Raw genomic sequence first — 11,868 nt, 5'->3', positions numbered from 1 at the left:
CTGGGGGGGGGGGCGCAGGGCTGCGGGAGCGGCCCGGGCCCGGCGCGTGGGGTGTCGCGTGACACTGCTTGGGGACGGGATGGGGCGAGGCGAGGCGCGCGGTGGTCGCCGCTGGTCCCGCCGCGCTGCTGCCCAGCAGGGGTCAGGCCCGGCGGCCCGTTCGCCTCTTCTGAGCGCGTAAGCGGTGTCCACCCGCCGTTGCTGGGGGCGGCGCTCCGGCCTTCGGGAGAGCGGCGGATTGTGGGCGCGCTCCGCCCGGGGCCGCGTGGGAGTTGCATATCCGCTGTTACAGGGAGACCCAACTTCCCCCGAGCTCTTGTGGCAGTCGTGCTTATCTCCAAGCTTCCACATCTATGTTCAAGCGAAGCAAGCAGTCGCGTGCTGCCCGTGCCCTGTGTCTCGGCCCTTCTTGGTCCCCCAGGGAGTCTCCTCTCCAGTAGTTAATGCCAAGGATTTAAAATAATACTGGCCACAACTGCCAGCCTTTAACTATCAATATTAACCAAATGATCCTGCGCAGGCTTTCACTCCCATCACATGCCGCTGGAAATGACAGCGCTCGGGCTATATATTAGTTACTGAATTAAAGTGTTAAGGTGACTTTTGTTTAGGCCAGTAGGGCTCAACTTTGTTTGGACTGGAAGCAAGCCTTCGTAACTTCTGTGAAAGGAGTGCCACCCGACTTTAAAAGCTAATGTATATATCCCAGTGCTCACTTCCTCGCAGAGAAACTAAGCAGTGGATGTGGGGGATCATCCAGGCATGCCTGGGTTTATTTACTTGCTCGTGTGCTTATCTCTTCATACCTCACACTAGCCTGGCTATGAATCACTGATACAAGGTGCACTTGATTGACGAAAGCATCTTACAGGCTTTCTTTTTTGCCCAAATGAGTTGGGAGCATCTCTGATTTAAAATGTAATACCTGACTCAAATTGTAATACTGTACCTGTCTTCCAGGTGTGACATCATAAAGTTTTTGAAATACTATTGGATGAAGTGAGGTTTTGGCAGGTAATTATTTGTAATCCTTACAAATATTGGGAAGCATAGGAGATTTTTTGGTACAATATTCTCATGAAATTTGATACCATGAAAGTAGGATACAGTTGTTGAACAATTACGCATCTGGTACAGATGGGGCCTTTTCAATATATTGTAGACTCCTGAAAGTATGCTGTGTCCACCTTTACCTTAAATAGAAATGTTTCCTAGTGCACCTGTCAATCCTGCACCATGCGTGTTTTCACTTGCAGCAAAACAATGTATATATTGCTGTATGTAGTTGTGAGTTACTTCTGTAATAATATTCAGTAGCAGTTGTAGAGACTGAAAGATTCTTTCAGGTGTGTGTGTATTTATATTTATATTTTTAACTTTAGGATACTTTGAAAGCTCAAAATGACTGATGCAGATGATTCCCAGAGTTCAGTTTCTGACTACTTTGAAGATGGCCGGGACCTAGTGTGCACCGAAGAAGAGGATCAGTTGCCCACACATGATGCTGCTGTTGGAAGGAGCGCTCAGTTGGGCAGTGCGCGGGAAGGTGCTACTTCTGAAGATTCTTCATGTGCACTCGGTGCCCGTGGTACATCGGCCACATGTTTTACTCAATCTGCCAAAGCCTCCCTGGAGAGCAGTGATTCAGAAAGGTTTCCTTTTTTTATCTTAACTAACATGCATGGTAAAAGGGCTATTTTAAAATTCTTATGAACATGTAAGAACATCTGATGCAGTCTACTTTACTACGTGGATTAGAAATGTACACTGATTTCTGTTTCAGATGATGTCTTGAGGTTCATACCAGTTCACTTGAGTTATGTGGGGAAAGGGTCAGTTTAGCATTGATTCTGAAGGCTATGAATGTTTTCCAAATGTACAGGAAGATAATGTTTCAAAGGGAGTGCAGTCTAAGCCCATTTAGTGGCTATTGGGGATACTGGACAAATCAACCAAAGTCCTTATTGTATATTTTAAGGTGAAGTTGCCTTTTGGTTAGGCAGTGTTCATGCTTTGAATCTAAAACTTGATTTGGTTCTTTCATTTGACCCATCACTTCTTTTTTCTTTTTAAACAGACTTGTCACTTTCATTTTTTTCTCTTTAGCTAGTAACTCCCTATAGCAAACTGCACACACATACTGAGGGAATTTGTTAGGAGTGCACTGATAAAGATTTTCTTGGCCAATACCGATAGCCAACTATTAACCAACCATATCAGCTGATGCTAATCCGATAACAGATATTTAGTAATAATGTAATGCATTTTAGACTACTGACAAACTTTTTTTGGCGTGCCCTAGCAGCTTTCTGTGTCATGTGCATCAGCATCCTGATGCTTAAAAATGGCAGTGGAGGTGCTTGAATGAAAGCTCATCAAATGAGCTTTAGTTCAAGTGCTACTGCCACCATTTTTAACTGTGGGGGAGACTGTTAAGCAGAGCAGAGTGGGTTGAGGGCAGATGCGTGCTGCCTGCTGTGGTCTTAGGGTGCTCTTGCCTGCTGCCTTTGCCCCAGAAGTCCCCGTGCTCTCTGCATGCCTGGATGGGCCCGGGGTGCGGAGCTGGTGCAGGGCTACCAAGGGAAGGGCAGCAGAGCGGAGAGCCCTGAGCCCACAGTGGGGTGCCCATGTCTGCCCTGTGCACAAACCAGGGGGGGCATAACCCCCAGGGGGTATAAACAGTTGTGGGGAGCAGACCCCCAGCGCTCCCTGGACAAGCCGCCCATGGCTCCATCCTGCTCCCAGCCCCAGGTCTCGTGCACTACCTTGGCTGAGCCCCTGCCCCACTAAAATCCCTCACTGTGGGGGCCTCAGTCTGCACCTCCCCATGCCCCTTCTCTCTCCATGGTGTCTGGTTGCATTCATGTGGGTGCATACATGCACATGGCCGGGAATACATCTGGGCCCCCTGTGTCCTGCTCTCCCCAGCCTCTACCAAGCAGGATCCTTTGCAAGAGGAAACCTGCTGTTTCCCAAAGGAGCTGAGGCATCTAGGGACTCCAGTCCCCTGGGGGAGAGGAATTCAGGTATCCAGGGCCCTGGACAGTGGATATTTTTCTGCCTTTCTCAAGTATGGAGGCTGAATATATACTTATGGGTAATGCTCTGATGTCCAATATATCTGTCTTTCGAATAGAACTCAAATTTTTCCATGAGTAGCAAAGTGGGTACAGGCAACTTGTATGCACTTACCGAATGTAACTAAAGAATAGGTTAACCTATCTGACGCGTTACCTAACACAGAAATGGATGCATTAAAGTACTGAAGTGTGGCATCTAAATATCTGAATGGGATTTTGAAGAGTTTAGCATTCAAAGCAGGTAGTAGAGTGAAGATCCTATTGTTTTATATCAGGGAGAATTCAGAATGCATATTGTTGAGAAATGCACACATACTTTTCTTAAAATAATCAGCTGTTTTATTTACTGTTCACAGTAGTCCTTGTTCTAGTGGCAGCTTATACCAACCTGAGTGTAACACTGCATCAAGGCGAAAAGTAACAACTCGAAGGTCCGCAAGGAACCTATCTCGCTCTCCTGCAAACAGGCAAGACAGTGCCAGACAGGATTCCTTGACAGCCACCCCACACAGTGATCTGGGGTGTGGAAAGGAGTCAAAGTCCTCTGGACTGCCAAAATCTTCACTCGATTTGAAAGCTATTTTTGCCCATCACTTTCGAGGGAAGAAGCTCAAGAGCGAGGCAAACCGAAGATTTAAGGAGAGAAAACAAAGGACAAAGAAGAAGTATGAAAGCACAAGAAGACCTCGGAGGAGACTACTGCAAACCATGTCACGAGAAGAGAGGAAAGAGAGACTTCTAGGCAGAGGATTTCAGTTTCCTTTTGTTGAAAAACACTATGGGAGGAAACACATCCCTTTGAAAATGGTGTTTGAGTATGAGGTGAGTTTTAAAGTGAGCAGCTTCTAGAGGAAAAACATTTTAATCTTTAAGGGTACCCTGTTGCTACAAATAGGGGTCTACTGAAATTGTAATAGCGTGATTTTCATGGAAACTGATTTTGGGCAGACTCTGCAAAAAGGGGCAGGTCTGCACTTTTGGCAGGCTTGCTTCAAAAATAAACTTGCTGGCAAAGAGATGCATGGGAAGCCCTGCAGTCTTGGAGCATGGGAGGGAAGGTGGAGAGGGGGGCATGGTGGGGCTGTCTACAGGGGTGGGGTTATGCAAATAATTGGATGGGGGCAGGTGGTAGTGGGGGATGCAAATTCTGGAATGAGGCAGGGAGGAAAGGTGGGATTGGAGGTGGGGTTATGCAAATGAAGGATTAGGGCTATGGAGGGGAGTTTTATACAAAATCCCAAAGGGGTGGGGTGGGGCTGCCCTGCCCCATGGCTCCATTCCATGCCCTGTCACTTTACATAACCCTGCTTCCCATTCTTCATTTGCATAATCCCCCCATCCAATCCCACCTCCCTGCCTCATGCCATCATTTGCATAACCACACCCATGTTCCAGCCCCCCTCCACTCGGAATTGCTCTGCCTGCCTCCTTTCCTCCCTCACTTTGTGCATAACTGTCCCCTGTAGAGATGGCCCTGCCCCCCCATATGTTCTAAGATTGTGCCTTTCTCCTTGCTGTTAAGTGGTTTTTGTTTTTGTTTTTTTTTTTTTTTGCAGCGAGCCCCACTTGGGGATGGCTGGAGATTGCAGCTTAATTATCCTGATTAAGTCTGGGGCAGCCATTAATCAATGGTTAATAACATGTAGATTAATGGTTTCTTCAGGCTTAATCAGTAATTAAGCCATGGCTTCAGGCTGTGTGAGAATCTGCTGGGGGGGTGGGACTGCTGGGGCCCCTTGACTAATCAGAGACATGAGGGGGCCCCAGTGTGCTCAGTCTGTGAATATGATGGGTGGGTGGCCAGTTGTCTGATCTACCCATGAAATATTTTGGTAGACTCCCTAGTTCAGGGCAGGCAAAATATGGCCTTTGGGGCCTCTAAAATATTTAGAGAATTTAATACAGCAAGGCCTACCCCATCCCCAGCTGGAAGCTTTTTACCTAGAGGCTTGGCTCCTGTGGCTGTTCCCCCACCCTCCCTCCTGAGAGGGGAAACTGAGAAAATGGTGGTGGGGGGGGAATAGCTGGGCTGGCTCCTGCATCATGAGGTTCGTGGCTTCATGGCCAGGACTGCATGGAACAGCAAGTCAGCCAGGAACCACAGGGCCTGTCTGGGCTGACTCTTGCTGCATCCTGCAGTCCTGGTTCCAAGATGGTGACCAGGCAGTGGGAAACCTGTCAAGGGGTGGGGCTACCCTTGCGGCCCTCCACAGCTCACCAAAACTGGTTAAGCAGGCCTCTGGCTGAAATAATTGCCTGACCCTGCCCTAGCTGTGGGGGGTGGCAAGGTATGGTAAATTAACAGAGCTTTTTGGTAGAGTGTTGAAGATGAAATTTATCATTGCATGTGGCCTGCTTACATAATTTCATTTACTAGGTGTTGAAGTGAATTATCTAATGTTGAAAGCCTGCACATTTGTATTGGGATTATGTTAAGGTATTGGGGGGTGGAAATTTAATATTTCTTGATTTGTTACATTATGAAGAAAAATTTCTTTCTTAGCATGCAGCTTTAAAAGGATATTTTCAATACATTGAGATGCTTAAATATGAAGATCATCTTAAAAAGGCTTTAAAGAACCTTAATGCTAGTGAGGATTTCGAAAGCAAATGCGTGGCAATGCGGAGACACAGATATTTAGATGATGAAGGACCCATATCTCCTATTCAGGACACAAAGTAAGTTCACTTCTTAATATTTAGAGATTTAAAAATGCTTTGTTTCCTTAACTAGAATTGAAATATTTTGTATGGCTTATGTCAGTATAGCATCTGAATGCTTTTGGAATTATTAAGGTTACACTTGACCCTACCCTAAGAATGGACTATTGTCTTTCAGTGAAGACAACTTGGATTCTGATGATCAGGAAGAATATGATGCTAAAATAGTGGTGAGTTAAACATTTACTAACAAGTCTGAAAATTTCATTCTCCAATTCTTTTCTAATAAAAAGCTGAACTAAAAGTATCCAAAGACCAGTTTGTTCTGATTTAAGTCATTGTTGGCCCTACTAAATGTCAGCTGTGACACTGCTCCTTGCTTTGAGAATTCAGGGCTCTTTGTTGGGGAGACAGTACATTGGTGTTTATGGTGTTCACATTGGTGTTCATTGGCTCTCCATGGGTCCACAGGGAGCCCTGTGAGCCAGGTAATGTGATGCTGGCAGATGGATCTGGCTCATGGAGGGGTTGAGTGCTCTGGGATAGTAAATTGGAGATCATGGTTGTGATTTGAGAGATCTTGAGCAGCTCCAAATTTATTAGCGAAATCTCACTTCAAGTCTTGTCTTCCATTGACTCTAATTTGAGCACAGATTTTTTTTTTTTTAATTGCTGTAGGATAACAGCTGTTTCATACTAAGCAGCAAGCTTCCAATCAAGGAAAAAAACCCAGACAAACCAAAGTCAGGCATGCAAAACTGACTAGAGGTGGTGATGGAAATGAAGAGGGGGAACATGCTGCTGATGGGACTGGGCCTCCATAGGATACATGCCAGAAATGAAAAAGCTAATATCCTAGAACAGAAATATGATGGCAACTCTTGGATACCCCTCCTCGGCACCAGAGTTTTCATGTAAAAACGCACTCGGCATTTATCCAAAGAAGCATCTTCAATAAATACAAGCGATGAATAGAAGGAATCTTCTTTGTAAGGTTTCATTTTTGTCTTTGGGTGAGTGTTTGATTTGATCGGTGTCTAGAGATATAAAATTAGAAATGTTGCAATAAAAATGTAGTAATAGAGTAACTGCTCTTACCAATCTTTGAGACTTATTTGCTTTTAATACTGTCCTGCACAAAACTCACTATGCTTGGTTCAAAGGTTAACTGCTTTTCTGTCATTGAGACCTAATAATATATTTGAACGTTGTAATGTAAACCGAGTTAGATACATCTTAAGTATTAAAAGCACTGTTCGTTTTTTGTTTTGTCTTTTGATCTGGACAAAAACTGAGAACTAAGTGCTAATAGTAAAATCACTCTTTTGCAACCCACAGTTTATTGTGATATGAGCTGTGTTACTAGTAAGAGGGGACAATTAAATGCGTCTACAGTGATGCTAGAAATACTGAATGAGTTGTATACCTTCACGTTCTTTTTTTGGAAAAAATCTCTAATTACAATTATAGAATTGTAGAATTTGAACGCTGGCCCCAAAATGCTTCATTAGACTATAACACAATTTTTTTTCAGATGGATTCCTAATTCAGGAGTGCTGGTGGGTTTAGCAAATGCTTCAAGAATGGGAATTTCATATCTTAAAATTGTAACAGTGAGTGTTGCAGTGAACAATTGGAACGCATAGAAGACAATAAAATTCAAGTAGTACCCAGAGGCCTTAATTGGACACATGATACTGAGCCATGTACAAACAATTTATTCCCTGCCTCAATCTTACACTTAAATGGAGGCAAAATTGGGTGGTTATACGTATGCTGGGGGCAGGGAGGAACAGGTGGGGGGTGGCAATTTTAATTAGAGTTTTCACGACACACTATGGGCCTTTTAATAAGAGTATTGGGTATCCTACTTTTTTCAAAATGGCAGTGTGGGCACTTCAAAACATATTCAGTATGCTTTAAAGTGCCCTGCCACTTTTGAAATGTGAGATGCTGAATACGAGACGCTGCAGCCAGTGTAGAAGCATCTGATTGCAATAAGTGGAATCAATACAAAGCCACCTGCTTAACTTAGCTGTGTACTCCGAAAAATGTTTTAATTTGCTGTATAATGGAATAGATTAAATGCTTAATGTATCATCTATGACTTTCTTTCCTCCTGATCCTGTTCTAAAAGGCATGAGACAGCAGAATGTTTATCATTAGTTAAGCTTTGTAACTTAACATACCCTTTTGTGACTTGAGCTGGTAGTGTTGGATGATTTGTAATCAGTGTGGTTTGAATTGTATGAAAATTATACACTTTAAGGACCTTGTCTTCCTAATATTATAGGAAATGTGACTTGGTTTTACCCCCTTGACTTATTTGCTAGTTCCATGGAATAGAAGGTTTTTGTTAAATGGGCCCAAGATAACTGTTTCACTTAATTCTAGGTATTCATAAGGAGGAAAATCTCTCTTTCAACTTCCCACTGGATCTAGGAATGGAGTTGTTTCTGGGTAAGTCATGGCAGGTGGAATAGTACCATCTCCCACTTACTAAACATTACAGTTCAATGATGAATTTTGCTGTTCAACTGCTGGGTGATTCAAAATGAACTAAACTTGTAATTCTGAAATGAACTGAGCCAGCATAGCTTTAAAAGTAGCTTCTTATAAAGTAAACTTTTCTCTCGCTAGCGCTGAGAAATGGAACTCTAACTTGATCTAATATTTCCTTACCTGCTTTTTTTTTTTTTTTTTTTTAGTTCAACCATGTTGCTTTTGAAAAGCGAATATGGAAGTTGCTCTTGGTATAAGAGGTACGTTCCTGCTTTCTCTGAATTTGGAATTCTGCATGGTTCTTCAGGAAAATAGATGTTTTGCTGAGTTGCCTGACCTTGGCAGCAATACTTTCTGTATACCTTGGAGGGAGGATTTTGAGTAGTGGAAGCAGACAAGTTTTTACTTTTTTTGCGTCCTTGTGTGACAAATATTTAGCAGAATTAACAGACTGGTTGGAATGAGACGGGGCCATGCTGTGAACTCAAGTGTCTGCAGCCCACTTTTGGGTTTTGTTTGTTGTCATAGCACTAATTCTGAAATAAACCCTTGTTTAGCAACCCACAACTGATTAATAAATGAGTTGTGTTACTTCTAAAAAGGGACAGTCCTTGGGGTTTTTGATAGTAGTACTTGGATGATTTATATTCCATGTTTGCAGTTACTTGAAATTTAACTGATTCTGGCTCAGGTCTTCCTGATGCATCTTCTGAGAAGAGAGACTTTTGCTGAAACCCTGGATGCAGCAAGTCCATTCATTTTTGGACTGAATCTGCTTGTCTATGTTCCTGGACCTCTTCTTTCTCAAAGTCAGTCTGCTTCCTTCAGCAACCTGGATACCGAGAACTTGTTCTGCTTGCTGTTCCAAATGCATTGATGGACAATGTATTCTGAGGCACTAGTGAAAAAGGTGAGCTGCAATGCAAGCTTTAGCACTAGAATATGCTGTATTTTTCTTACAGAAGATAAAATTTAAAACCTTGCACTGCATGGTATCTGCATCCAGCAGTATTCTCCTGATGGACTGTTCAAAAAGCAGTGCTACAGTAATTCAGCATCTGGCATCGTTGGTTTTCATGCTCTTGTGCTTGTTAAACCTGGTATTTCTGTTGATACAAACAGACTTTTAAAGCTTAATTCCTTAGTAGGGAGTTTGTGAAGTGCTGTCAATATTGTATGCTATCAAACTCTGCAACAATATTTTTTTTCCTTTTTGAAAGGTACTTTCCTTTGGCACTTCAAGCAGACTGTAAATGTGACTTAAAATCACTGAGAAGATCTGCATAGGGTATGTACAGAGGAAACCTATGGTTTGGAGTCGGGAGGAAAACTTAAAACGAATTGTTGTCAAGTGGGGAATGGATTAGTAGAGGGCCATGTTTTAAGCCCCATATTTAACTTGAATGCTACTGTTGGTGTAAAGTAGAGGTGAGGTTATAAATGTTTAGATATAGGACCAAACCTGATCTGAGAGGAAAGTATGTTGCATTGATTTGATACCAACTTTTATAGGCATGATGAATAGAACCATGATATCTATCAGTTGATACCAACAAGCTTTTGATATAGCTGTTGCATCTTCATGCAGCTGTTATGGTCCAAGTGTAGTAGAACCATTGCAACTTAAACCGTTTCATTCATGCTTGCAGTTCCAACAGTTCTGTTAACTTGAATTATTACAGGAGTACACAGATGAAGTAGTTGTACTGTAACACTTTAAGTGTCTGAATGACGGCTCACCATCTGCTTTTAAAGGGGTTTGTCTCAGGTCTATGGTATGAAGAGACTTCCACAATGCATGGATAAAAATAAAATGCCTATGCCTCGTTAAAGAATTAAAACAGGCACAACTTCTTAGGTGTCTGAATTAAGCAACGTGGCTAAAGAAATAACAGGTTATGCTTCCATCACTGTAAAATTTAATTACAGTGGTGACAATGAGACCTGTAACAAGCCTGTGCTGAAATTTAATTGGATATTTGTCCAGGTAGGGTAAATTCACAGGAGTGCAAGATGCAACCATTTTATAAAGATTATAATCACATCAATGTATTTTGATGCTTATTTTACTTCCTAGGAAACAAGTAGAAGTAAGCATCACCTGGTAGTTAAGTCATCCTAGTTTTCTGCTTCCTATGGGAAATCTAATTGGGTGCCAATAAATTGTTGAGATAAATGTGCTGCTGCATGTTTTTCTAAATTTTGGGGTAGGCTTATGAAAACCATTAACTTCTTATTGGAAATTGGACTTGGCATACTTTTATTATCCTGTGTGAGTAGAGTCTCAAATGAAGCTTTCATTTTGGGGCATGTCTTGGGTTTAAAAACTTTTTTTGTTAGCAAGGGCATTCCATACCTACACTAAGTCAGCAGTTGGAGGTATAATAAATGGCAAATAACTGTAAATCACTTTCTGTTGAGGACAGGGTATAAAACCACTTGAATTCATTCTCTTCCTAAAACACTTGGGGCGGGGGGGACCTAGAGAGCACCTTAACTGATTCTTGAAGCATAGCATTATAGTCTCTAACTTTTTGTCATCTTCTAGGAAGTCCGAATGACTATGCAGCGCTTGAAGAAAGAATCTGTGACCTTGTGCCTTGGTAAAGAATTCTGTTGTGCATAGATTTTGTGGTGTCTTTCAAAGGTACTGCACGGCCTGGCAAAAGGATTCTGATTGATTGCTTTCCTAATTCACAATTTACTCGACCACTATGGGACTCTATATGCCAGATTGATGTATCAGACTAAAATCTCTGCAAGGGTTTATTGCATCCCTCTGCCTTCCATAAATTATCTTATGCACAGGATTATTGCAGTGATTTTTGTGTAAGGAACCATTACCTCTAACAAAGTTAGTTCTATTAAACTACCAATTTTGGTGGTGCATTATAGAGCTTTCTGCCTATATTGGTTAGGAGTGGCTAGAGGTAGTGTTTCATAAACTTGGCAAAAGCTTCCTCTGTTCCAGAATAGATGCGAGTATTGTTATGATGATTGGCAAAATGTTCAACTGCTCTGATAAGAGTGAGTGAAAACAGCCTTTCTGAACACACAAGTTGTAGAGCCCAGCTATTTGTTTGTCTGCACTAAGCAGAGGAGAGGGTAAATCATTCAATAGTAAAATCATCGTTGCTTAGTATTAGCTTAACCAAAGGGAAAATATGCTAGACTCAGAAGTGGGCCTGGAAGGGGCCTCATGAAGTCACTTCTACAACCCCCTGTTCACAGCCAGACCATCCTTTTCTAAACCAATCTAGATTTTTAATTTTTTTTTATTTATTTTTTTGTCTAACCTGAGACTCCCTGGACTTAAAAGCTTGTCAATCCTCCCAGTCTCAGGCTATGGGCTGAGAAGGGACAGGAGGATCTATGTGGTCAACCAAAGACTGCAGCACTGGTGTCGTCAGGAAGGCTTTGGCTTTCATGACCACAGCCCGCTCTTTGGCGAGAGAGGCAGTGAGCTGCTGGGAAGAGATGGCCTCCACCTCTCTCCCCTAGGGAGGAGGTTCTTCTCAGCCAGACTGGCTGACCTGCTCCACCGGGCTTTAAAGTAAGCCCGCTGGGGGATGGGGGGACTACCGCCACTGCTGGCCTGCTGAGCAATCCTTGCCAAGCCAGCGGA

At 42.8% G+C, this 11,868-nt stretch overlaps 1 protein-coding gene and 5 non-coding genes across 9 annotated transcripts in view; all 6 read left to right on the top strand.

Moving 5' to 3' along the window:
• The first annotated feature begins 6 nt into the window (after positions 1-6).
• TAF1D (TATA-box binding protein associated factor, RNA polymerase I subunit D) overlaps positions 7-11,868 on the top strand; it is a 15,284-nt gene continuing 3,422 nt past the window's right edge. The window contains exons 1-11 of one of the 4 annotated variants that reach the window (XM_025197890.1): positions 7-1,014; positions 1,383-1,652; positions 3,437-3,902; positions 5,584-5,759; positions 5,920-5,971; positions 6,420-6,754; positions 8,136-8,201; positions 8,450-8,503; positions 8,935-9,153; positions 9,464-9,531; positions 10,792-10,846. In XM_025197890.1, coding sequence (XP_025053675.1) covers positions 1,402-1,652; positions 3,437-3,902; positions 5,584-5,759; positions 5,920-5,971; positions 6,420-6,503 — 1,029 coding nt within the window. In that variant the 5' untranslated portion in view covers positions 7-1,014; positions 1,383-1,401 and the 3' untranslated portion in view covers positions 6,504-6,754; positions 8,136-8,201; positions 8,450-8,503; ... (1 more) ...; positions 9,464-9,531; positions 10,792-10,846. Of the gene's footprint in view, positions 1,015-1,382; positions 1,653-3,436; positions 3,903-5,583; positions 5,760-5,919; positions 5,972-6,419; positions 6,755-8,135; positions 8,202-8,449; positions 8,504-8,934; positions 9,154-9,463; positions 9,532-10,791; positions 11,693-11,868 lie in introns of those variants that run through there. The other 3 variants (XM_025197889.1, XM_014517425.2, XM_025197891.1) reach the window with 3 other exon arrangements.
• Positions 6,990-7,121, top strand: LOC112549439. The gene has a single exon (XR_003092847.1). It is a non-coding gene; the product is annotated as a small nucleolar RNA SNORA40 (small nucleolar RNA).
• Positions 8,253-8,323, top strand: LOC112549440. The gene has a single exon (XR_003092848.1). It is a non-coding gene; the product is annotated as a small nucleolar RNA SNORD5 (small nucleolar RNA).
• On the top strand, positions 9,225-9,363 carry LOC112549444. The gene has a single exon (XR_003092850.1). It is a non-coding gene; the product is annotated as a small nucleolar RNA SNORA8 (small nucleolar RNA).
• LOC112549434 lies at positions 10,064-10,198 on the top strand. The gene has a single exon (XR_003092842.1). It is a non-coding gene; the product is annotated as a small nucleolar RNA SNORA1 (small nucleolar RNA).
• LOC112549443 lies at positions 11,227-11,297 on the top strand. The gene has a single exon (XR_003092849.1). It is a non-coding gene; the product is annotated as a small nucleolar RNA Z40 (small nucleolar RNA).

Source organism: Alligator sinensis, unplaced genomic scaffold (genome assembly GCF_000455745.1).
Source record: "Alligator sinensis unplaced genomic scaffold, ASM45574v1 scaffold116_1, whole genome shotgun sequence".
In the NCBI taxonomy this organism is placed as follows: Eukaryota; Metazoa; Chordata; order Crocodylia; family Alligatoridae; genus Alligator; species Alligator sinensis.
The sequence above is the reverse complement of the archived record's forward strand: the minus strand, read 5'-3'. Positions and strand labels throughout refer to the sequence as shown.